The following is a 25,813-nucleotide window of genomic DNA, read 5'->3' as shown; positions in this document are numbered from 1 at the left end:
GCTGTGATAACATTAGTGGTATCACTCCCTCATGTTGCTCCAAGAAAGCTGTCCAATTATAGACCACCATCCCCCATTGGACTGCCAAGTTTCCAGATGATGATCATTGAGGCTTGTGGGTATGAATGAGCTGATGATCATTTGTGGTGGCCATAAGAATATGTGAGATGTGGTCAACCCAAGGCTTCCTGCTGCAAGTGATTTGGCTAATAATCTTCAAACTGTTGGGGATGAGTCAACGGCTTGCTGAGCAATCAGCGAGGGAGATCTCTTGGTGGCTAACCATATGGAGGGAGATCTCTTGGTGGCTAACCATATGGAGGGAGATCTCTTGGTGGCTAACCATATGGAGGGAGATCTCTTGGTGGCTAACCATATGGAGGGAGATCTCTTGGTGGCTAACCATATGGAGGGAGATCTCTTGGTGGCTAACCATATGGAGGAAGATCTCTTGGTGGCTAACCATATGGAGGGAGATCTCTTGGTGGCTAACCATATGGAGGGAGATCTCTTGGTGGCTAACCATATGGAGGGAGATCTCTTGGTGGCTAACCATATGGAGGGAGATCTCTTGGTGGCTAACCATATGGAGGAAGATCTCTTGGTGGCTAACCATATGGAGGGAGATCTCTTGGTGGCTAACCATATGGAGGGAGATCTCTTGGTGGCTGAACATAAGGAGGGAGATCTCTTGGTGGTTAACCATATGGAGGGAGATCTCGTGGTGGCAAACCATATGGAAGACACAGCCCAGTTTTTTTTTAGGAAGTTTGATTCATTTTTCCTGAGCCTGCCCAGCGTGTGCTGCTTATTACTCAACCTTCTGTTTGAAATCAGGCCCAGAACCGAACACTCGTCAGACTGACTTAGAAAAAACTAAAAAAAGAGAACAGGAGTGGAGTGAAAAATGTTCTCCATCTGCCGAATGTCAACATTTTAGCCATGATTAATTGCACCGAATAACTTAGCCATCGGTGGCAGCAGGTTGGTTTTGGCAGAAGGACAGCCTTTCATAATTTTTCTTTTTCTAATTGATTCCTTGATTAAGTGAAGCTTATGCTGTCCCGTTCACCTGCCCATGCCAGAGGAGCCCTTAATGAGGATGAAATATGACCCGTTCACTTGCCCATGCCAGAGGAGCCCTTAATGAGGATTAAATATGACCCGTTCACCTGCCCATGCCAGAGGAGTATTTAATGAGGATGAAATATGACCCGTTCACCTGCCCATGCCAGAGGAGCCCTTAATGAGGATGAAATATGACCCGTTCATCTGCCCATGCAGAGGAGCCCTTAATGAGGATTAAATATGACCCGTTCACCTGCCCATGCCAGAGGAGCCCTTAATGAGGATTAAATATGACCTGTTCACCTGCCCATGCCAGAGGAGCCCTTAAGGAGGATTGAATAAAGCTGGATGTTTTTGTTTCACTGAGTTTGAGTTTGATGATTAGCTAAGCTATATTTATCATTCTGGGCCAAGCAGAAAGGTTCAAGTCTACGGCCACATTCATGAACATTAAGAAAAATATATTGTTAGAACAGAACAGGACATCGTGCCAGCTCTATTCATGGTATTTCTATCTGCAACTTTCATTACATTGAACCTGATTTCAGTTGACGTATGAAGCAGGTTTTCTTGTTTTGCATCCATTGTTAGCTGTGGTGGTTAGGTGTTGTGGTTCGTCATGTTCGTGTCTTCATTGACTGTCTCAAGGCCAAGGCTGACTGCATATGGCTCATGGAAAGTACACAGTAAACGGTTTAGCTAAATGAGAAATGTAAAGCTTGTCTGAGGTAGGCTGTTACTCTAATGCTGTTGGGTCACTATGCATGACTGTTGAAGTTTGAATAAACCTAAATGGTTGACCTCTCTCTTTCAGTAGTTTGCTCCATCACCATCTTGTAGCTTTACAGCATCTGGAAATGACCTTTTGTAAATCACTCTTTTGCTGTCATTTGGTAAATGAAAGACCTTTTCAGTTGTCCATCATTAGGGCACTAACACACACTAACCACACACAGGGCTGTGGCGGTCATGACATTTTGTCAGCCGTGATATCAAGCGAATAACTGCCGGTCGCACGGTAATTGACCGTTAATTAATATACAGTAAACAGGTTTAGCATCTCCTGGCTTCCATGCATAGCCTACAAGCCAATGGTGCAGACCTTTTGGAAAATGTCTAAATCATATTAATATAACCTACTCCATGAAAAATAAATCCATTATGTATTTTTAGACGGGTCAAAAGAAACGTATGAAGAAAATGTAGTCTATTTCAGAAGAACAGAATAGCATACTCTGAGTTGGCCTTGTTAGGCCCTGATATGGCTGTGGGCTACACTGGTTCATTTAGCAGACAAGTTTTGCTTATTTTATAATATGAAAATACAATTGAACATGAATAAAATAGAAAGGATATGTTTTCCAAGGAAGTGCGCTCACGCGGCTATTCTGTGTTGAGTGGTTAACAAAGAAACATGTCTTCCCATATGCTTCATTCAGAGTTATTTATACAACTTTATTTGTGATGCAAACGTTGGGCCATATGTTTTTATTTTTAATACATTCTAAGGCTGCATGATGTGACTCTGATTTGAAAAAATTTGCATGAAAGGCATGAGCTCTGATTTGTTTCTTGTGCAGGCTGCATACACTTCATCAGTCTCTCATTCACAATTTGACAAGCACTTGATAATATTCTCACCTGGTCTTGAATTTCCCGGCGGCAGACCCCTGTAATGTCCCCTAAAACATCCACGGCTTTTTCACCAAAGTGGCCGTTGTGCCCTTGGGCTGAATATAATAATTATACATTTGAAGTTGGAAGTTTACATACACTTATAGGTTGGAGTCATTAAAACTTTTTCAACCACTCCACAAATTTCTTGTTAACAAAATATTGTATTGGAAAGTCTGTTAGGACATTTACTTCGTGCATGACACAAGTCTTTTTTCTAACAATTGTTTACAGACAGATTATTTCAATTCCAGTGGGTCAGAAGTTTACATACACTAAGTTGACTGTGCCTTTAAACAGCTTTGAAAATTCCAGAAAATTAGTTCATGGCTTTAGAAACTTTGGATAGGCTAAGTGACATCATTTGAGGTGTACCTGGATGTATTTCAAGGACTACCTTCAAACTCAGTGCCTCTTTGCGTGACATGGGAAAATCTAAAGAAATCAGCCAATACCTCAGAAAAAAAGTTGTAGACCTCCACACCAAGGAAGAATCCACTGCTCCAAAACGGCCATAAAAAAGCAGAGAAATGTCCTCTGGTCTGATGAAACAAAAATAGAACTGTTTGGCCGTAATGACCATCGTTATGTTTAGTGGAAAGGGGGGGGGGGGCTTGCAAGCTGAAGAATACCATCCCAACCGTAAAGCACGGGAGTGGTAGCATCATGTTGTGAGGGTGCTTTGCTGTAGGAGGGACTGGTGCACTTCACAAAATAGATGACATTGTGAGGAAGGAGAATTATGTGGATATATTGACACAACATCTCAAGACATCCGTCAGGAAGTTAAAGCTTGGTCGCAAATGGGTCTTCCAAATGGACAATGACCCCAAGCATACTTCCAAAGTTGTGGCAAAATGGCTTAAGGACAACAAAGTCAAGGTATTGGAGTGGCCATCACAAAGCCCTGACCTCAATCCTATAGAACATTTGTAGGCAGAACTGAAAAAGTGTGTGCGAGGAAGGAGACATACAAACCTGACTCAATTACACCAGCTCTGTCAGGAGGAATGGGCCAAAATTCACCCAACTTATTGTGGGAAGCTTGTGGAAGGCTACCCAAAACTTTTGACCCAAGTTAAACAATTTAAAGGCAATGCTACCAAATACGAATTGAGTGCAGGTAAACTTCTGACCCACTGGGAATGTGAGAGAAATAAAATCTGAAATGAATCCTTCTCTCTACTATTATTCTGATATTTCACATTCTTAAAATAAACTGGATATCCTAACTGACCTACAACAGGGATTTTTTTTTTACAAGGATTCAGTGTCAGGAATGGTGAAATACTGAGTTTAAATGGATTTGCCTAAGGTATATGTAATCTTCTGACTTCAATTGTAATTCCCTTCTGCCAGCTATCGTGCTCTGAAGCACCTCTCACTCACATGGCTCTCTCCGATATCAATATTCTTATTTCCCAATGACCGTCGTGATCGGATCCTTCTCACAGGCATCTCAGCTAAGAAGTAGGCTACAAGTGAAGACAGGCACATCAGGGACGCAACTTTGTGAATTACAAGGCGCATATCGAAGATGTCTGATGAACTGTCCACGTTTTACTTTTTGTCAGCCAACAAGAGGAGGAGTAGGCCTAATGAACAGCAAAAGCACTAGCCTATGTCAATCTACTATCCCCTGTAGTACAAAAGTTAACCTATTCTATTGGTCAACCTGTCCTTCTGTGCAAGAAATAAACATTCCAAACATAATCTGAGACAGTTGTGGGATGCAATTTAGATTCCAAATTAACACAACCTCTCGCATCAAAAAGCCTTTTGAAAGCAAGGAGGTTGATGAAACAGATCAGAAGAGTGGCCAGAAAAAAAGCCATTGCTTAAAGAAAAAAATAAGCAAACACGTTTTGTGTTTGCCAAAAGGCATGTGGACGACTCCACGAACATATGGAAGAAGGTGCTCTGGTCAGTGGGGATGTTTTTCATCGGCAGGAACTGGGGAAACTGGTCAAAATTGAAATGATGGATGGCGCTAAATACAGGGATATATTTGAGGGAAACCTGTTTCAGTCTTCCAGAGATTTGAGACTGGGACGGAGCTTCACCTTCCAGCAGGACAATGACCCGAAGTATATTGCTGAAGCAACTCTCAAGTGGTTAAAGGGGAAACATTTACATGTCTTGGAATGGCCTAGTCAAAGCCCAGACCTCAATCCAATTGAGAATCTGTGGTATGATTTAAAGATGGCTGTACACCAGCAGAACCCATCCAACTTGAAGGAGCTGGAGCAGTTTTGTCTTGAAGAATGGGCAAAAATCCCAGTGGCTAGATGTGCCAAGCTTATAGAGACATACCCCAAGAGACATGCAGCTGTAATTGCTGCAAAAGGTGTCTCCACTAAGTATTGACTTTGTTTGGGGGGGGGGGGGGGGGGCGGTGGCGGTGGCGGCGGCGGCGAGTAGTTATGCAAGCTCAAGTGTTCTGTTATTTGTCTTATTTCTTGCCACTGTATGCCTGTAGGCTAGGCTACATGAGGTGTGGGACTATGATTTGATCAAGTCGCAAAAAAAAGGCATGTGCCTTAATGCACAAGCTGGGCATCATTCACAAGTGATAGTACATCATTAATAATACATAATTCACAAGTGATAGGTTAATACTGTCGCCCATCAGACAATTCTTGATTTAATGTTGTCTTTATGTACAGTATACAAAATAATATCTTTGAAATTTGTTAAGATTTAAAATGGACCATCTCATCTATGCACTTAGCAAATGGAGGGTGATTTTCCCCGTGGTTCATTTCCATGCCAGTGAGGTAGGCTATACTCCTGTTGTAAAGCGAAGCAATGTGTGTAATATTTGCTTTATATTAGGAGCGTTGATAAATATAGTAGGCCAAGCCTATTGAAATGTTGCGCAACATGTGCTCATGGGCTCTCATGAAGTGTTTGATTTAGATTTTGGAATACATTTGCATTGACGTCCGAGGGATTAGAGGGATGATAGCGTGCTGAGTACCAGGCGGTTAGTACGTTTTTGGTAGGCTAAATGACATAAAATCTCATTTTATTTGTCACATATATTAACATCTGCTAACCATGTGTGTGTGTGTGTGTGTAGCGAAATGCTTGTGCTTCTAGTTTCGACCATGCAGTAATATCTAACAAGGAATCTAACCTAACAATTTCACAACAACTACCTTATACACACACAAGTGTAAAGGAATAAGAATATTTACATAAAAATGCTGTGAGCATTAGCAGCATCAGAGCTTGGGGAAGCCTAACTAAATGGACATGTGGAATTTGACTGTCATCAATCAATCAAATGTATTTACATAGCCCTTAGTACATCAGCTGATATCTCAAAGTGCTGTACAGAAACCCAGCCTAAAACCCCAAACAGCAAGCAATGCAGGTGTAGAAGCACGGTGGCTAGGAAAAACTCCCTAGAAAGGCCAGAACATAGGAAGAAACAAAGAGAGGAACCAGGCTAGGAGGGGTGGCCAGTCCTCTTCTGGCTGTGCCGGGTAGAGATAATAACATGGCCAAGATGTTCAAATGTTCATAGATGACCAGCAGGGTCAAATAATAATAATCACAGTAGTTGTCGAGGGTGCAAGCACAGGTCATCACCTCAGGAGTAAATGTCAGTTGGCTTTTCATAGCCGATCATTCAGAGTATCTCTACCGCTCCTGCTGTCTCTAGAGATGCCGCAGGCAGAACAGTTGGAACTAGTAGTTCTTGTGATAATTTTGACCCCACGGGGTGAGATCTTGCGTGGAGCCCCAGATCGAGGGAGATTATCAGTGGTTTTGTCTGTCTTCCATTTCCTAATAATTGCTCCCACAGTTGATTTCTTCAAACCAAGCTGCTTACCTATTGCAGATTCAGTCTTCCCAGCCTGATGCAGGTCTACAATTTTGTTTCTGGTGTCCTTTGACAGCTCTTTGGTCTTGGCCATAGTGGAGTTTGGAGTGTGACTGTTTGAGGTTGTGGACAGGTGTCTTTTATACTGATAACAAGTTCAAACAGGTGCCATTAATACAGGTATCGAGTGGAGGACAGAGGAGCCTCTTAAAGAAGTTACAGGTCTGTGAGAGCCAGAAATCTAGCTTGTTTGTAGGTGACCAAATACTTATTTCCACCATAATTTGCAAATAAATTCATTAAAATCCTACAATGTGATTTTCTGGATTTTTTTCCCCCACATTTTGTCTCATAGTTGAAATGTACCTATGATGACAATTACAGGCCTCTCATCTTTTTAAGTGGGAGAACTTGCACAATTGGTGGCTGACTAAATACTTTTTTGCCCCACTGTACTTATATGTTTGAGAAATTTGAGTGAGATTTCTGTTGATTTGTATTTGGTGCCCTGCAATTTTATTGGCTGTTCCGCTAGCGGAACCCCATTTAACATAGTGTCCAAAGAAGGGCCAGAAGTATACAGAATGGTGTCGTCTGCATAGAGGTGGATCAGAGACTCACCAGCAGCAAGAGCGACATCATTGATGTATACAGAGAAGAGAGTCGGTCCAAGAATTGAACCCTGTGGCACCCCCATAGAGACTGCCAGAGGCCCGGACAACAGGCCCTCCGATTTGACACACTGAACTCTGTCTGCAAAGTAGTTGGTGAACCAGGCGAGGCAATCATTTGAAAAACCAAGGCTATTGAATCTGCCGATGAGGATGTGGTGATTGACAGAGTCGAAAGCCTTGGCCAGGTCAATGAATACGGCTGCACAGTATTGTTTCTTATCGATGGCGATTAAGATATCGTTTAGGACCTTGAGTGTGGCTGAGGTGCACCCCCATGACTAGCTCTGAAACCAGATTGCATAGAAGGTGCAGTGGGATTCGAAATGGTCGGTCATCTGTTTGTTGATGTGGCTTTCGAAGACCTTAGAAAGGTAGGATAGATATAGATCTGTAGCAGTTTGGGTGAAGAGGGGGATGACCGCAGCTGCTTTCCAATCTTTGGGAATCTCAGATGACACGAGAAGTTGAACAGGCTGGTGTAATAGGGGTTGCAACAATTCGGCATATAATTTTAGAAAGAAAGGGTCCAGATTGTCTAGCCCGGCTGATTTTGTAGGGGTCCAGATTTTGCAGCTCTTTCAGAACATCAGCTGACTGGACTTGGGAGAAGGAGAAATGGGGAAGGCTTGGGCGAGTTGCTATGGGGGATACAGTGCTGTTGACCTGGGTAGGGGAAGCCAGGTGGAAAGCATGGCCAGCCGTAGAAAAATGCTTTGAAATTGAAATTCCTCAGTGTAGTGGGCAGCTGGGAGGAGGGGTTCTTATTCTCCATGGACTTTACGGTATCCCAGAACTTTTGAGTTTGTGTTGCAGGAAGCAAATTTCTGCTTGAAAAAGCTAGCCTTGGCTTTTCTAACTGCCTGTGTATATTGGTTTTTAACTTCCCTGTAAAGTTGCATATCACGGGGGCTGTTTGATGCTAATGCAGAAAGCCATAGGATGTTTTTGTGGTTAAGGGCAGTCGGGTCTGGAGAGAACAAAGGTCTATATCTGTTCCTGGTTCTACATTTCTTGAATGGGGCATGCTTATTTAAGATAGTGAGGAAGGCTTTTTTTAAATAACCAGGCATCCTCTACTCACGGGATGAGGTCAATATCCTTCCAGGATACCCGGGACAGGTCGATTTAGATAGGCCTGCTCGCTGAAGTGTTTCAGGGAGCGTTTGACAGTGATGAGTGGAGGTCGCTTGACCGCTGTACAGATGCAGGCCTGATGTCCTCGCCGTGTCTGAATTCTGGCTTAGGAAGGCCACCAAAGATTCTGAGATTTCCATACCCAACTACAACATTTTCCGTCAAGATAGAACTGCCAAATGCGGAGGAGTTAGCTTGAAAAGTTCTGTCATACTTTCCAGGTCTATGCCCAAACAGTTCAAGCTTCTAATTAAAAAGATGAATCTCTCCAGAAATAAGTCTCTCACTGTTTCCGCCTCTTATAGACCCCCCTCAGCTCCCAGCTGTGCCCTGGACACCATATGGGAATTGATTGCCCCCATCTATCTTCAGAGTTCGTTCTGTTAGGTGACCTAAACTGGGATATGCACCCTGGCAGTCCTACAATCTAAGCTAGATGCCCTCAATCTCACACAAATCATCAAGGAACCCACCAGGCACAACCTTAAATCTGTAAACATGGGCACCCTTATAGATATTATCCGGACAAATTTGCCCTCCAAATACACCTCTGCTGTTTTCAGCTGGTCAGCTTTGATTTATCTTGGCCAGGTCGCTGTTGTAAATGAGAACTTGTTCTAAACCAGCTTACCTGGTTAAATAAAGTTATATATATATATATATTTTATATCACTTTCCAAATAAATGTTATTTCCATGGAAATACATGTGTAGCCATGAGAGAGACCCCCTCCCCCCCCCCAATAGTGATCGATTATCGAGGATGGCTATCGGGCGATTATAGGCTTGTACACAATCGCCCAACCTTAACACACACACTGTCTGTCTTTCAGCCAGCGTATGTCAATGGTTTTAGGAACAGCTGTAACTTAAGGATTTAGGCTACCAGTTGTAGATCAATCTTGGGTGCAAAGATTTAACGTTACGTTAGCCTACATGATACACTAGTAAAGTAATAAAATATATAGCTCTCGGCTATATTAGCCACGACTTACTGTTCTTTGTGCAGCTTCAAATGTCGAACAAAGTTGGAAATTGTTGCGCCTCCGTGTGTAATTTTCTTCCCGCATGTTTTGCAAGTTGCAATCCATTTTTTGTTAATACAGCGTCGTGTTTATAACCCAAAATAATTATTTTCGGAATCTTTCCAAGGGCTCCATCTGAATTCACCTGCCGACGTTCCTCTGCCCTGCCACGCACAACTTTTTCTCAGCTGGCACAATTTGATTGGCTGCTGTCAGATTCAAACTGTAATCCGTTAAATGAAGAGTTGATGCGCTGCACACTTTTTAATAGCATCATTTTAAATATTCGAGTTGCAAGCCATCATATTTGTGACTCGAGTACCATAAACCAGTGTGTTCGAGAATACCCTCATCTTTAACATGACCGAAGTTGCCAACTGAAGATAGATTTCAAGAGACTGCCAACTCCATCTCTGCATAATGAGACTTGTGAGTACTGTGCATACGCATGTCCCAGTTCTGCAGCCCTGTTTAGCACGTGAAGATCATCCAAATCGTCACTTTTTGACACTGCAGATCTGACTGATAATAAAAACACAAGTTTGTTAGTACAGACAAGGACAGTTCAGAGTAGAGATCGGCCGATTATGATTTTTCAATACCGGTTATTGGAGGACCACAAAAGCCGATACCGATTAATCTGCAGATTTTTTATTTTTTTATTTGTAATAAGGACAATTACAACAATACTGAATGAACACTTAATTTAACTTAATATAATACATCAATTAAATCTATTTAGCCTCAAGTAAATAATGAAACATGTTCAATTTGGTTTATATAATGGAAAAACAAAGTGTTGGAGAAGAAAGTAAAAGTGCAATATGTGCTATGTAAGAAAGCTAACATTTCAGTTCCTTGCTCAGAACATGAGAACATATGAAAGCTGGTGGTTCCTTTTAACACGAGCCTTCAATATTCCCAGGTAAGAAGTTTTAGGTTGTAGTTATTATAGGACTATTTCCCTCTATACCATTTGTATTTCATTAACCTTTGACTATTAGATGTTCTTATAGGCACTTTTAGTATTGCCAGTGTAACAGTATTGCTTCTGTCCCTCTCCTCGCTCCTCCCTGGGCTCGAAACAGCAACACAACGACAACAGCCACCATCGAAGCAGCGTTACCTATGCAGAGCAAGGGGAACAACAACTACTAGAAGGCTCCGAGCGAGTGACGTTTGAAACGCTATTAGCGCCCGCTAACTAGCTAGCCATTTCACTTTGGTTACACCAGCCTCATTTCGGGAGTTGATAGGCTTGAAGTCATAAACAGCGCAATGCTTGACGCACAATGAAGAGCTGCTGGCAAAACGCACAAAAGTGCTGTTTGAATGAATGTTTACGTGCCTGCTTCTGCCTACCACTGCTCAGTCAGATACTTAGATACTTGTATGCTCAGTCAGATTATATGCAACGCAGGACACGCTAGATAATATCTAGTAATATCATCAACCATGTGTGATTATGATTGATTGTTTTTTATAAGATAAGTTTAATGCTAGCTAGCAACTTACCTTGGCTTACTGCATTCGTGTAACAGGCAGTGCAACGAGAGAGGGGCAGGTCGTTATTGCGTTGGACTAGTTAACTGTAAGGTTGCAAGATCCCCCAAGCTGACAAGGTAGAAATCTGTCGTTCTGCCCCTGAACGAGGCAGTTAACACACCGTTCCTAGGCCGTCATTGAAAATAAGAATGTGTTCTTAACTGACTTGCCTAGTTAAATAAAGGTATAATTTTTATTTTATTTTAAACGGCGCCCAAAAATACTGATTTCTGATTGTTATAAATTTGAAATCGGCCCTAATTAATCGGCCATTCCGATTAATCGGTCGACCTCTAGTTCAGAGTGCGAGGTCATCATACCTGTTCTATCAGCAGGGCCTGTAAATATTGAAATGGATGTTAGTGTTCCAGTGGAAGACTACTTGAGGAATCCTGCAATGTTCTTTCAACTGCTACGTTCCCTGCTTGCTTTTACAGTAGTTGAAGCTTGTCATGACCTCACATATAGTAGACCTACATAACCCTACCAGCTGTGTCAGATACATTAACATTTCCTGATCTCTAAAGAACACTCCAGAGCTACTCTACTCTCTTCCCTACCGTCTTCTACTCTCAACTTCTCTAGTTCCAGGTACCAACTTAAGCAGCAGCCCCCCAGCATCCTCAGAGAAGATTCTTGGTTGAATTTTCCTCCTCTTCATCATCTGCTCCAGACCAGCCTGAAAGACGAGAGATTGGGGGCTTGGTAAACTTCCAGTTTAAGTCCCTCTAGTCTGGCTGCTTCCTCCCTGCCAATGCCCCCTGACAGGGCATGTAGGGCTCAGTGAGGGGGAACAGTTGCCGTGGGGTTAGTCCATGCCAACTGAGATGGATGTTCCTCTCGGCTCTCTGCATTCACACCTGCTCTCTCCTCCCGATTGGCTCCCAGACCTGAAATGGCCCTGAATCACAAAGATTACATCATGGGAGTCAAGCAGGCCAAAAGTAAAATAGAATTGACTGTAGTAGTCTACAACTGTACCAGGCAGATGATGTATGGTTGATGATAGATGGTAGCATTGCTGTTCTTACCTGCTGGTGCGGCAGGGTAGCCTAGTGGTTAGAGCGACTAGTAACTGAAAGGTTGCAAGTTCAAATTCCCGAGCTGAAAAAGTACAAATCTGTCGTTCCGCCCCTGAACAGGCAGTTAACCCACTGTTCCTAGGCAGTCATTGAAAATAAGAATTTGTTCTTAACTGACTTGCCTAGTTAAATAAAATATTTAAAAAATAGCAGAGCGTAAGCACTACAGTGGCATATGTAATAGCAGAGCACAGCAGGGACCAGGAGAGCTAAAAGCTAAGTTAAGTGGAGCATCATGGTGTGGTTTGACGGTGGAGCATGACTGCGTAGTATGCACCCAAGTTGTACGTTAACTTTGTGTGGTAACAAACTAGGCCTGGGTTATTGCCAGAAACCTCACCATACGATGCCATCGCCATGCCATGCTATACCATCGCCATGCTATACTAGTACCATGCCATGCTATACTAGCACCATGCCAAGATATACTAGCGCCATGCTATTCTAGCGCAATGCCATGCTATTCTAGCGCCATGCCGTGCTATACTAGCGCCATGCCGTGCTATACTAGCGCCATGCCGTGCTATACTAGCGCCATGCCGTGCTATACTAGCGCCATGCCGTGCTATACTAGCGCCATGCCGTGCTATACTAGCGCCATGCCGTGCTATACTAGCGCCATGCCGTGCTATACTAGCGCCATGCCGTGCTCTACTAGCGCCATGCCGTGCTATACTAGCGCCGTGCTATACTAGCGCCATGCCGTGCTATACTAGCGCCATGCTTAGGTGCCGATACCATATGTATGTATTGAGATTCAATGCTGCAACTTGTATTACAGTTTGATGTTCTAAAGAATATTGCTCACTATATGTCTGCTACAGAGAGACGAGAGAGCATGAGAACTAGTTTTGATCAGTCATGGAAAAGAAAGTGCTGAAAACATGTTGACTCACTATTTAAAAGAAGATGGCGAACGAGCTATGGGATGAAAATTACCAGCGTTTTGGCGCCGGTACAGCCAACGAGCGCTAGTTAACTACCTAGAAGAGGGGAAAAAATTGATACTTGGAGTCGAAGTATATCGTCCAAAATGATATTGCGATATGTAACTGTATAGAACTTTTATCCCCCGATCACTATAAGAAACCTCGCCTACAACCTAAAGGTCAAAAAACTTTTGGTCTGGCTAAGAGGATGTATGGTTGACTTTAAGGTTTGAATAGCATTAGGATGTTACAGTAACACTTCTATCACTCATCTTAAAACTAGTGCTTTCTCAGGTCTCCCACCAAGAGACCCAACTGGTGGCTTGGTAATGAGTTATTCATTAGCCAGACGTTACCTCTGTGATGACATGCCGTGCTATAGGAGAGTCGTGTGAATTCCTCCCATTTATTTATTTATTTATTTATTTATTTATTTATTTTACCTTTATAGATTACCAGGTAGGCAAGTTGAGAACAAGTTCTCATTTACAATTGCGACCTGGCCAAGATAAAGCAAAGCAGTTCGACAGATAAAACGACACAGAGTTACACATGGAGTAAAAACAAACATACAGTCAATAATGCAGTATAAACAAGTCTATATACAATGTGAGCAAATGAGGTGAGAAGGGAGGTAAAGGCAAAAAAGGCCATGATGGCAAAGTAAATACAATATAGCAAGTAAAATACTGGAATGGTAGTTTTGCAATGGAAGAATGTGCAAAGTAGAAATAAAAATAATGGGGTGCAAAGGAGCAAAATAAATAAATAAATTAAAATTAAATACAGTTGGGAAAGAGGTAGTTGTTTGGGCTAAATTATAGGTGGTCTATGTACAGGTGCAGTAATCTGTGAGCTGCTCTGACAGTTGGTGCTTAAAGCTAGTGAGGGAGATAAGTGTTTCCAGTTTCAGAGATTTTTGTAGTTCGTTCCAGTCATTGGCAGCAGAGAACTGGAAGGAGAGGCGGCCAAAGAAAGAATTGGTTTTGGGGGTGACTAGAGAGATATACCTGCTGGAGCGTGTGCTACAGGTGGGAGATGCTATGGTGACCAGCGAGCTGAGATAAGGGGGGACTTTACCTAGCAGGGTCTTGTAGATGACATGGAGCCAGTGGGTTTGGCGACGAGTATGAAGCGAGGGCCAGCCAACGAGAGCGTACAGGTCGCAATGGTGGGTAGTATATGGGGCTTTGGTGATAAAACGGATTGCACTGTGATAGACTGCATCCAATTTGTTGAGTAGGGTATTGGAGGCTATTTTGTAAATGACATCGCCAAAGTCGAGGATTGGTAGGATGGTCAGTTTTACAAGGGTATGTTTGGCAGCATGAGTGAAGGATGCTTTGTTGCGAAATAGGAAGCCAATTCTAGATTTAACTTTGGATTGGAGATGTTTGATATGGGTCTGGAAGGAGAGTTTACAGTCTAACCAGACACCTAAGTATTTGTAGTTGTCCACGTATTCTAAGTCAGAGCCGTCCAGAGTAGTGATGTTGGACAGGCGGGTAGGTGCAGGTAGCGATCGGTTGAAGAGCATGCATTTAGTTTTACTTGTATTTAAGAGCAATTGGAGGAGAGTTGTATGGCATTGAAGCTTGCCTGGAGGGTTGTTAACACAGTGTCCAAAGAAGGGCCGGAAGTATACAGAATGGTGTCGTCTGCATAGAGGTGGATCAGGGACTCACCAGCAGCAAGAGCGACCTCATTGATGTATACAGAGAAGAGAGTCGGTCCAAGAATTGAACCCTGTGGCACCCCCATAGAGACTGCCAGAGGTCCGGACAGCAGACCCTCCGATTTGACACACTGAACTCTATCAGAGAAGTAGTTGGTGAACCAGGCGAGGCAATCATTTGATAGTGCTACCTGTAATGTTAATGGCCGCACAATAAATGTTCTGCCAAGTGTGAGAAACGATGAACAACTGTGACTTCATGAGAATCACTCTGGAAATCACGTTAACGTAGGCTGTTTGTCAGCAAGATGACTGTCAATTTCACACACAAACAAACCGAGCAATGTTGACTAATTTTCCATTTTCAAGTTTTTCTTTCTGGAATGACCTGTTATTGTAAACGGTGTTGGTATTGTGGTTTTGCAGAGCAGAATTAATGAAGTGGAATATGCACATCATTCATTAGAATGACTATAGCGATATACACCCGTGTCAGCTGCAGCTCACCACCACCACCATAACTCCCCTCCACCCCTCTTATTGTGAAATAACTTCAAAACATGTCATTTTGCTCTAGAAGACATGCATCAATTTTTTCTTAATCGTTCTCAGGACATGATGTACTTATTCATGTTCCTTTCTCTAAAGATATAGATTTTTTGTACAAGGTTTGATCATTGATTTGATAAGTTTATGATAAAATGCTGAGCGTCTGAATGCTATTGGTTGCCACAGCCACCAGTTCATTTTGGCCTGAAGGAGCAGGCGACCAGAGCAGATGCTGGTTGTGTTCGGCAGAGCGAGGGCTTCTGGACTTCAGTAGCTTGCGCTCTATCCATAGCATCCCGCCTGTTGGTTTATTTACTGCTAACCTTGGCAAGAGTACTTCCTGTTTGAGTTTTTGCCAGTCTGGCCTGATGTGTGTTACAGGCTTGCAGTGCTGCAGTGTTTCACTGTTTGGCTTGACCCATGCTGTCATTGTCAGTGCGGCCATATTTCCCAAAAGTTGGTTATAGAGACAGGCGACATTGAGGCCAAATTTGACTTGATTTTCCATTAAGTAAAATGTATATACTCTTACAAAAATGTCCATGAATTAGAATTCATAATAATTCACATTTCCTGTTGCTGCAATGTTTTTCCTGCTGTAGCAAATTAAGATCCTACATCTGTACTCTTCACTGGCTTTATTTTGGCATACAGCTCCTGTGTGTTTTAACGCTGATGGAAATCCCATCTGGCTGTTTAGTCACAGACTGTCCCTCTGCTTTTGATGTTGCCGTGACATCAGAACAGCAACCGTATGAGAATAGGCAATCGACAATTCCTCTCCATCGCACTTTGTTCTGTGAATCCTCACAAAACATATTGTTGCGGATCAATCATGCACCTGGCGATGATTGGAAAGTTCAAGAGCACCTGCACCAGAGTTATTGTATAATTCTGTTTTCTTACCTTATGTCTGGAACGTTTCTAAAATGTTCTCCTGGTGGTTATCAACAGGGAGACGACGACATGTGTTTTGTCCATTATATATTATAAAACATTGTTTTTCTTTTTATATTTGGTGTAATTTACAGGCTGTCGGTGTGTCTGATCCAACATGCAGAAATACTCTTGGTCTGCCTCTTGAGAAGATCTAATGTGGTCTGCATGACTCGACATACAAATAGTGAAGTTATTTGAATGGCTGTGAGCCCTAAGATAAAATAAAGCATGCCCTCTGTCCTTCCTCTGTCCATCTCGTTTTGATAAGTAGCCTACGTTCTAAGTTCTTGAATGGAATAATGGTCTACTGCCATAGGACCACAGACCCTTTTTCTTCATCAAAATGCTTTTGACAAACTCACTGACATTTTTAAAAGCTGCTCGAAGCAGAGCAATAACAGTCAGGGGCACCTTGTTGCCACAGTAACATGATGATGCAAATCATGCGTTTATAATTCCACAGCCAACCTTGAAGAAATAAATCAATAGCACCAACAGGGAACTTAGGAAGACTACAATATTTTAAACATTTTCTAACCATTTGCTTTCAAAATTAGTCTGGGAAATGTGCTTGACATTCTCGGTGTTTGACATACCGCTATTTATGAACGTGGGGGTTTTCTATCATTAGATCATCCTTTTCTGAGGAGGGACAAACATTTTCCACTGAATGTAGATTGTGACCTTGTCTACGTGTTTCTATATTAATGTGTTTTTGTGTTTCTTTGGCAGGATGACTGGAATGCTATTGACTCATCAAATCAGGCCCAGGTCCACCGCAACGCAGATGACCAAACCCACAGCCTGGAGACACTACCCTCAGGTAAGAGCCAGATACCCAGCCAGGCATCCCACAGCGCTGTCCATTCTGGTTAGCCCCCCCCATTTACAGACATGATGAGAAGATTAGTCAACACAGGACTCCAGGTTGACATGTTGTTCAACGGACTGTGCAATAGTGGAGGGTTCCAGCTGTGGTTCTGTTTAAAACTAGTAAACTACCTTTACTGTTTACAAGGTCAGGGGTAATTATGCAAGGTGTGTATAGGAATGCTATGAAAATAATCTGAATTCATCTGGTTTTTTTTCAGAGTTTCTGATCTTCATCAATGGGCCAATCACCCAAATCTCTATCGTACCAATTTGCGAGCCCATGTGCACAACTGAACCGGGATCCAATTTATGCTTTATGTATTAACCTGTCTGGGAGCGGAACCCCTCGCCAACAGCCAATGAAATTGCAGGGCACCAAATACAAATCAACAGAAATCTCATAAATCAAATTTCTCAAACATACATGTATTAGGCACCATTTTAAAGATACCGTTCTTGTTAATCCAGCCACAGTGTCTGATTTCAATGCTTTTGCTTTACAGCGAAAGCTCCACAAACGATTATGTTAGGTCACCACCAAGTCACAGAAAAGCCCAGCCATTTTTCCAGCCAAAGAGAGGAGTCACAAAAAGCACAAATAGACATATAATCACTAACCTTTGATGATCTTCATCAGATGACACTCATAGGACATCATGTTACACAATAGATGTATGTTTTGTTCGATAATGTGCAAAAAATCTGTTTACATTGGCGCCTTACGTGCAGTAATGTTTTGATTCCAAAACATCCAGTGATTTTAGCAGAAATACTCAAAATAAACATTGATAAAAGATACTAGTGTTATTCACATAATTAAAGATGGACTTCTCCTTAACTTCTTGATGCTACCCATCCCTTAAGCGGGATAATTGTCATCAGCAACCGCTGAATAGCATAGCGTCACATTCAAATAATATTACTAATAAATATTAATATTTTTGAAATCACAAGTGCAATATTGCAAAACACATCTTAGCCTTTTAATCCACCTGTTGTCTCAGATTTTGAAGTTATGCTTTACAGTGAAAGCAATCCAAGCGTTTGTAAGTTTATCGATAGCATGACAAAACATTATGTACACTAAGCATTAAGTAGCTAGGTCACGAAAATCAGAAAAGCAATCAAATTAATCGTTTACCTTTTGATCTTCGGATGTTTTCACTCACGAGACTCCCAGTTACACAACAAATGTTCCTTTTGTTCCATAAAGATTATTTTTACATCCAAAATACCTCTGTTTGTTTGGCGCATTATGTTCAGAAATCCACAGGAAAGAGCGGTCATGACAACGCAGACGAAAATTCCAAATAATATCCATAATGTCCACAGAAACATGTCAAACGTTTTTATAATCAATCCTCAGGTTGTTTTCAAAATATATATTCGATTAATATATCAACCGGGAGTGCAGGTTTTTCAATAGTACAGGGAGAAACAATGGCCGCTTTACTCTGTTGCGCAAAACTCACTGAGCCCCCGCCTATCCACTAACGCAATGTGATCTTTCTCACTCATTTTTCAAAATAAAAGCCTGAAACTGTCTGAAGACTGACACCTTAGGGAAGCCATAGAAAAAGGAATCTTGTTGATATCCCTTTAAATGGAGGATAGGCATGCATAGGAACAGAGGTTTCAAAATAAGAGGCACTTCCTGATTGGATTTTCCTCAGGTTTTCACCTGCAATATCAGTTCTGTTATACTCACAGACAATATTTTGACAGTTTTGGAAACTTTAGAGTGTTTTCTATCCCAATCTGACAATTATATGCATATTCTAGTTTCTAGGGCTGAGAAATAGGCCGTTTCAAATGGGTACGTTTTTTTGCCAAAAACGAAAATACTGCCCTCTACACGCAAAAGTTTAATGCAACTGCTGTGTCAGATTTCAAAAAAGCTTTACGAAAAAGCATAATCTGAGAACGGAGCTCAGAACCCAAAACAGCCAGAGGAATTGCCAACATTTTGGAATTAACAAAGTTAGAAAAAACACCATAAATATTCACTTACCTTTGATGACCTTCATCAGAAGGCACTCCCAGGAATCTCAGTTCAACAATAAATGACTGATTTGTTCCATCATTTATGTCCAAATAGCCACTTGTTGTTAGCGTGTTCAGCCCAGTAATCCATCTTCAAGAGGTGTGAGCATTTTATCCAGACAAAAACTCAAAGTTCTGTTACATCGTTTGGCGTGTTTCTAAAGGACTGTATGGAAGCAATTGTTTGGATGTTTTTAACAATAAACATCAATAATGTTCCAACCGGAGAATTCCTTTGTCTTCAGAAAAAGCATTGGAACGAGAGGTAACTCTGTCGGGACCACGGGTCATGAGACCGACGCTCTCTGCCAGGCCACTGACTCAAACGGGTCTCATGAGCCCCTCCTTTATAGTAGAATACTCATTCAACTTTCAAAGGACAGTTGACATCTAGTGGAAGCCCTATGAAGTGCAACCTCTTCCATATATCAATATGTACTAGGAAGGCCAAGCTTTGAAAAACTTACAAACCTCAGATTTCCCACTTCCTGTTTGGATTTTTTTTTCCAGGTTTTTGCCTGCCATATGAGTTATGTTATACTCACAGACATCATTCAAACGGTTTTAGAAACATCAGTGTTTTTTATCCAATACTACTAATAATATGCATATACTAGCATCTGGTACTGAGTTGGACACAGTTTACTCTGGGCACGCTTTTCATCTAAAAGTGAAAATGCTGCCCCCTAGCCCAAACAGGTTAAGCTACAGGTGTAAGCATATGCGGACGTTACATAGGCTTCTCCTGCATTTAAAAAAGCAGCATGCCGTGTATGGAGGGATATAAATTACAGTAGTTTTACCATCAGAACTGTTACATGTTCTCTCCTTGGCAAGGTAGTCCTTAGAGAGCTGTTCCATTTAATTTATGTCAGAAACATTGTGTTTTTTGTAAAGGTAGGGCAGGGAGACATCTTTCTGCTTTTGTATCCTGAACAATATGTAGAAAGAATACTCTGGGGAGTACAGTAGTTCCAGGGAATCATCACTATTCAGATACCTTGTTTCAATGCCACACACTATTTAGGTCACTCCGCCTTACACTCAAGGGTTGCAGTTTTTAATTAAGCGGATTTCCAGATGGCCTAATATAGTTACTCCTTTTTAGACTGTAAGAAAGTATGACATCAGAGCTGAATTTAGACATATCCTACACCATCCATTCCTAAATGTACATTCCCATATTACTACTGTACAATACGGTATAAGATCTGCTAGCAACTCCTTGACATATGGAGCTGAAGATCCATCCAAAATGTGGGTCCAAATGTGCCAAGGCAGCAGTGAGGGGCCTTCCCCTCTATCTGTAGGACTTTGTGCTCCTCCAAGCTGCCCATCAGCCACAGTACTATGTTTCAGCTAGAGAGCTCCACACAGAACAACAAAATCCAGAAAAACGCATGTCAATAATGTTATAAATTGATTTGCATTTCAATGAGGGAAATAAGTATTTGACCCCCTCTCAATCAGAAATATTTCTGGCTCCCAGGTGTCTTTTATACAGGTAACAAGCTGAGATTAGGAGCACACTCTTAAAGGGAGTGCTCCTAATCTCAGTTTGTTACCTGTATAAAAGACACCTGTCCACAGAAGCAATCAATAAATCAGATTCCAATCTCTCCACCATGGCCAAGACCAAAGAGCTCTCCAAGGATGTCAGGGACAAGATTGTAGACCTACACAAGGCTGGAATGGGCTACAAGACCATCACCAAGCAGTTTGGTGAGAAGGTGACAACAGTTGGTGCGATTATTCGCAAATGAAAGAAACACAAAAGAACTGTCAATCTCCCTCGGCCTGGGGCTCCATGCAAGATCTCACCTCGTGGAGTTGCAATGCTCATGAGAATGGTGAGGAATCAGCCCAGAACTACACGGGAGAATCTTGTCAATTATCTCAAGGCAGCTGGGACCATAGTCACCAAGAAAACAATTGGAAACACACTACGCTGTGAGGGACTGAAATCCTGCAGCGCCCGCAAGGTCCCCCTGCTCAAGAAAGCACATATACATGCCCGTCTGAAGTTTGCTAATGAACATCTGAATGATTCAGAGGACAACTGTGTGAATGTGTTGTGGTCAGATGAGACCAAAATGGAGCTCTTTGGCATCAACTCAACTTGCAGTGTTTGGAGGAGGAGGAATGCTGCCTATGACCCTAAGAACACCATCCCCACCATCAAACATGGAGGTGGAAACATTATGCTTTGGGGTTGTTTAACTGCTGAGGGGACAGGACAACTTCACCGCATCAAAGGGACATTGGACGGGGCCATGTACCGTCAAATCATGGGTGAGAACCTCCTTCCCTCAGCCAATTTGCAACCAGAGCTCACGCTGAGGTTGGTTAAGTTCCGTAGTTGATATTAGTCCTTCTAAATGTATGGACAGCAGCCCTCACGTCACCGGGAACACTAGGTTGACTTTCGTCAATGGGCTTTTGTAGTGGGGGAGAGAAGGGCGTGTTTCATAGTTCACAACGTTTAAATTGCACAACAATTTCATGTGAATCTGATAACTAGAATGTGTAGGCTTCCCAAGATACTTTGTAGTCCTATCATCCGTAATAATGTCTTGGATGACAACTGATCATATTCTCTCATATTCCAACGGATATTTTCAACTGGTTGGATTACCGAAATATGGTTCAGTTCCCAGCTTTTGATGTTACCAGACTCTCTCTATGTCAATAAAGGGCTTTCCAAGAGAGCGAAAAGGGGAAAAGGGATTTATGGGGGCCGTAAACCTCACCAACAGGGGTCCTGAAACCCTTGACAATCAACCGTTCTCTGTCGGGATGAAGTTGGCTTTTGCCGACTGGTCGAGTCCCGGTACACATTATTTTTCAGATGTTACCCTACTGTAGTCACAGTATTGTTCAAACTCACATCCATGAGCTACTTGCTATGGGCGTCACTGCTATTAGCTTCACGACTGACATTTGGACCAGCAAAGTCAGACCAATGAGCATGCTGAGTCTGACAGCACAGTGGGTCAACAAGGATTTCGTACTGAGGAAGGCTTGTATTGCATACCGCTGCTGCCATTTCAAATTGCATTCGAACAACTGACTGGAGAAATAAGCTAGTCAACTGCATCTGCAGCAGACGTGATACCCTCTGTCATGGCATTGAAACGCCTGCTCAACAAAACTGCCAACACAGACAGTGGGGTTAAAACTTGCAAAAGTTGTGGCTGTGAACAAGTGATTCAGTGGCATTCTCTCTGAGCCTCTTTACTGTGTCACCACCATGCTTGATGTTCGGTACAAGGACCACTACTTCGATGCAGTCAAACAGGATTTATGTGAAATGTTACATGCACAGCTGGACAAGCTGGAAACACACAGTGACCGAGGAAACACACAGCGCACAGAGGAAGAGAGGCCACAGACAGACAGTGCTGAAACTTCACTGCTTGACATGTATGATGAAATCCTGGATGAGAATGAAACGAATGAATAACGAAACATCACAGCAAGCAAGTGAAAGAAATAGGTTTTGATTATGTTTTACTGGTAGTGGGGACATACGTAAATGCCAACAAAATAACTTTTTGTGTTTGTGTGTAAAACCTTTATTTAACTAGGCAAGTCAGTTAAGAACAAATGTATTATTCACAATGACGGCCTACACCGACCAAACCCAGATGACACTGGGCCAATTGTGCGCCGCCTTATGGGACTCCCAATCACGGCCGGATGTGATACAGCCTGGATTTCTGCCAGGAACTGTAGTGACGCCTCTTGCACTGAGATGCAGTGCCTTAGACCTGTGTGTGTGTGGGAGTGAACTATTTAACTGTACTAGAATGCTTAAAAAGGCCGCAAAAATGTTAAATATAGGTATCGTTTTTTTGGGGGGGAAGGAAAATATCGGTATTGGCCAAAAATGTGATATCGGTGCATCCCTAGTTATTAATGTAACTTTAGTAGTTTCACAAACGTTGGGCTATATGTTAAGATTTTTTGATACATTGTCAGGCTGCATGATGCGACTCTACTGAGGATTTGAAAAAAGTTGCTTAAAAGGTATGAGGTCTGCTTTGTTTTTTTTGTGCAGGCTGTACACAGTTCATTAGTCTCTCATTCACAATTTGACAAGCACTTGATAATGTCTCGAATTTCGCAGCAGCATCCCCTTTGTGTGGCCGTAATGCACGCTAAAAAAATCCATGGTTTTTGTGGCCGTTGTGCTGTCTCCCTGAGTGCTGCGCTCTCCGAAGCACCTCTCTCCTCTCTCCTCTCTCCATCACGTGATCTGGTCTTTCTTACAGGCTAAAGTGAAGACACATCACAACTGCCCGCGTCCTTATCCAATTCCGATGTGCGTATTTGGAAGAACTGTACACATTTACTTTTCTTCTGCCAACAAGATGAGAAGGCTTAGCGAACAGCTAAAGCACTAGCCTATGTCAATCTACTATCCCCCATAGTATAAAAATTGACCTATTCTGTGTGAGAAATAAATATTCCAAAGTTTGGGACAGTTGTGGGATGTGATTGATCCCAAATTAATACAACCACTATCATCAAAAAAAACATTTTCACCCAATGTGGCTTACGCAAGACATCAAAGTTTAGCTTTAAATGTTAATAAACTGCTATTTCTTCACATTATAAGCGCAGTTAGGCTTTACATCCTTTGTAATGCGGATGAATGTGCTTAATTTTATTGAGTTATTTAGCTACTTTAGTTGTGATACAAACCTTATCAACACATAAGCTAGGCTACATGAGGGGTGTGACTATGACTTGAAAAAGTAGCAAAAAAAGAGGCATTGTTTCTTGTGAATGATGCCCAGCATAAGTGATGAAATATATTTCACAAGTGATAGGCTAATACTTTCATCCATTATACTATTCTTGATTTAATCTCATCTGTATATATATTATTTAGTTTATTTGTGAAATTTGTTTTGATTATCTGTCTCTCTCAAATGGGCAGTGGGAAAAAATACATGAAGCCTAAACAGATATAATATTTGACTAAAACATAATCATTTCAAACTTTGATTACATTTGGGTAGATTATCTTGCGTAGGGTTCCGTCTTTCGGATGGGACGTTCAAATGGTTGTCCTGACTCTCTGTGGTCATTCAAAATTCCATGCCACTTATTGTAAGAGTAGGGGTGTTCATCCCGGTGTCATGGCTAAATTCCCAACCTGGCCACATTCCACCATGGCCACCTAATCATCCCCTTCATTCATAATTGGCACATATGACTCCTCACCTCGCCACCTGATAGCTGATATGTGGTGAGCGTTCTGGCACAAAAAGGTTACCGTGCTTCACTGAGTTGGGAGCAGCTCATTGACGGTGTGTCGTTAAAATTCTAATCAAGTAAGGGAGAAGAGACTTTCAATTTCTTCAAACAATCAACCTTTTAATATCGATTTATTTATTGCAATAATGGAGCTGGTCAATGATCGTTGAGGAAATTCAAAGGGTTTATATAGAAACCCCAAAACTGCTCAGTCATGGTTGGTTCCACCTCTCCTCGGCAGATCGGGGCATCGTAAGCTACCTTGTTTTCTTCTTGTGGCTATGTGTATCGGGTGTGTGAGGTCATAACGCACAAACGAGTGATAACGGCAGTTCCGTTACTCCTTTCTCAACCAAGCTAGCCTCTTCTCCTCATATCTCCACACAGCGGTGCCCTTGGAAGATAGTTGAAGAACAGGATGGAATGAAGAACTGTGGTCACTCTGAGGCTCTTTGTCTTATGCTGTGTGACCAAGTTACTCTGAAGTAAAGATGTTTCGTAACAGTAACAGGTTGTTTTGTCCATTTAAGTTCTCTATTCTGCAGTTGCCCCATGTCCTTGACTTCACGCCTAGACGAGCTTCAGGGAGTGAACGTGGAAAAGCGGAACCAACCCTGAGGCTGGGGAAGTGGTGAAACGAATGTGTATGTGCAAGGCAATATGCCTTCTTAATTCCTTTAACTTCTTATGGTATAGGGGACGCTTGCTTCCCACTTGGCCAAAAGTCAGGGAAAATGCAGCGTGGCAAATTCAAATAAAATTATATAATAATCAAACGTCCATTAAATCACATGTAAGATCCTAAATTAAAGCTACACGTGTTGTGAATCCAGCCAACATGTCAGATTCTAAAAAGGCTTTTCGGCGAAAGCATAAGAAGCTATTATCTGATGATAGCACAACAGTAAACAAAGAGGGTAGCATATTTCAACCCTGCAGGCGCTACACCTTTGAGCTTCTTTTGTTGGCACTCCAATATGTATAAACATCACAATTGGTCCTTTTGTTCGATTAATTCCATCCATATATATCCAAAATGTCAATTTATTTGGCGTGCTTGATAAATAAAAAAAAACAGCTTCCAAATTGCGCATAGTCACTACAAAATATTTTAAAAGTCGCCTGAGAACTTTTCAAACTACTTTTGTAATACTACTTTAGGTATTTTTAAACGTTAATAATCGATCAAATTGAAGACGGGAGACCACAAACCAAGCTACTTTTCAAGTCTTGCGCAACTCTCAACAGTGTTACGCAGTTCCTAGATGGCCGTACATCTTCAATGCACAAAGAAATAACCTCAACCAAATTCCAAAGACTGGTGACATCCAGTGGAAGCGGTAGGAACTGAGAACAAGTTCCTAAAAAAGATTGTTTCCCAATGAGAAATCACTGAACAGACAGAGACTTAAAAAACAAAACAATTATGAACGGTTAGTCCTCGGGGTTTTGCCTCACAGACATGATTCAAACAGTTTTAGAAACTTCTGTTTTCTATCCAAATCTA

The 25,813-nt window shown here is 42.0% G+C and overlaps 1 protein-coding gene across 2 annotated transcripts in view; it reads left to right on the top strand.

Moving 5' to 3' along the window:
- Positions 1-25,813, top strand: part of LOC109900091 (polypeptide N-acetylgalactosaminyltransferase 2) — a 129,460-nt gene that overhangs the window by 56,467 nt on the left and 47,180 nt on the right. Inside the window, exon 2 of one of the 2 annotated variants that reach the window (XM_020495814.2) lies at positions 16,858-16,948. In XM_020495814.2, coding sequence (XP_020351403.1) covers positions 16,858-16,948 — 91 coding nt within the window. Of the gene's footprint in view, positions 1-16,857; positions 16,949-23,153; positions 24,951-25,813 lie in introns of those variants that run through there. The other variant, XM_020495815.2, reaches the window with a different exon arrangement.

The sequence above is a fragment of the Oncorhynchus kisutch genome, linkage group LG11 (genome assembly GCF_002021735.2).
Source record: "Oncorhynchus kisutch isolate 150728-3 linkage group LG11, Okis_V2, whole genome shotgun sequence".
In the NCBI taxonomy this organism is placed as follows: Eukaryota; Metazoa; Chordata; class Actinopteri; order Salmoniformes; family Salmonidae; genus Oncorhynchus; species Oncorhynchus kisutch.
This window is presented reverse-complemented; position numbering and strand designations above follow the sequence as displayed.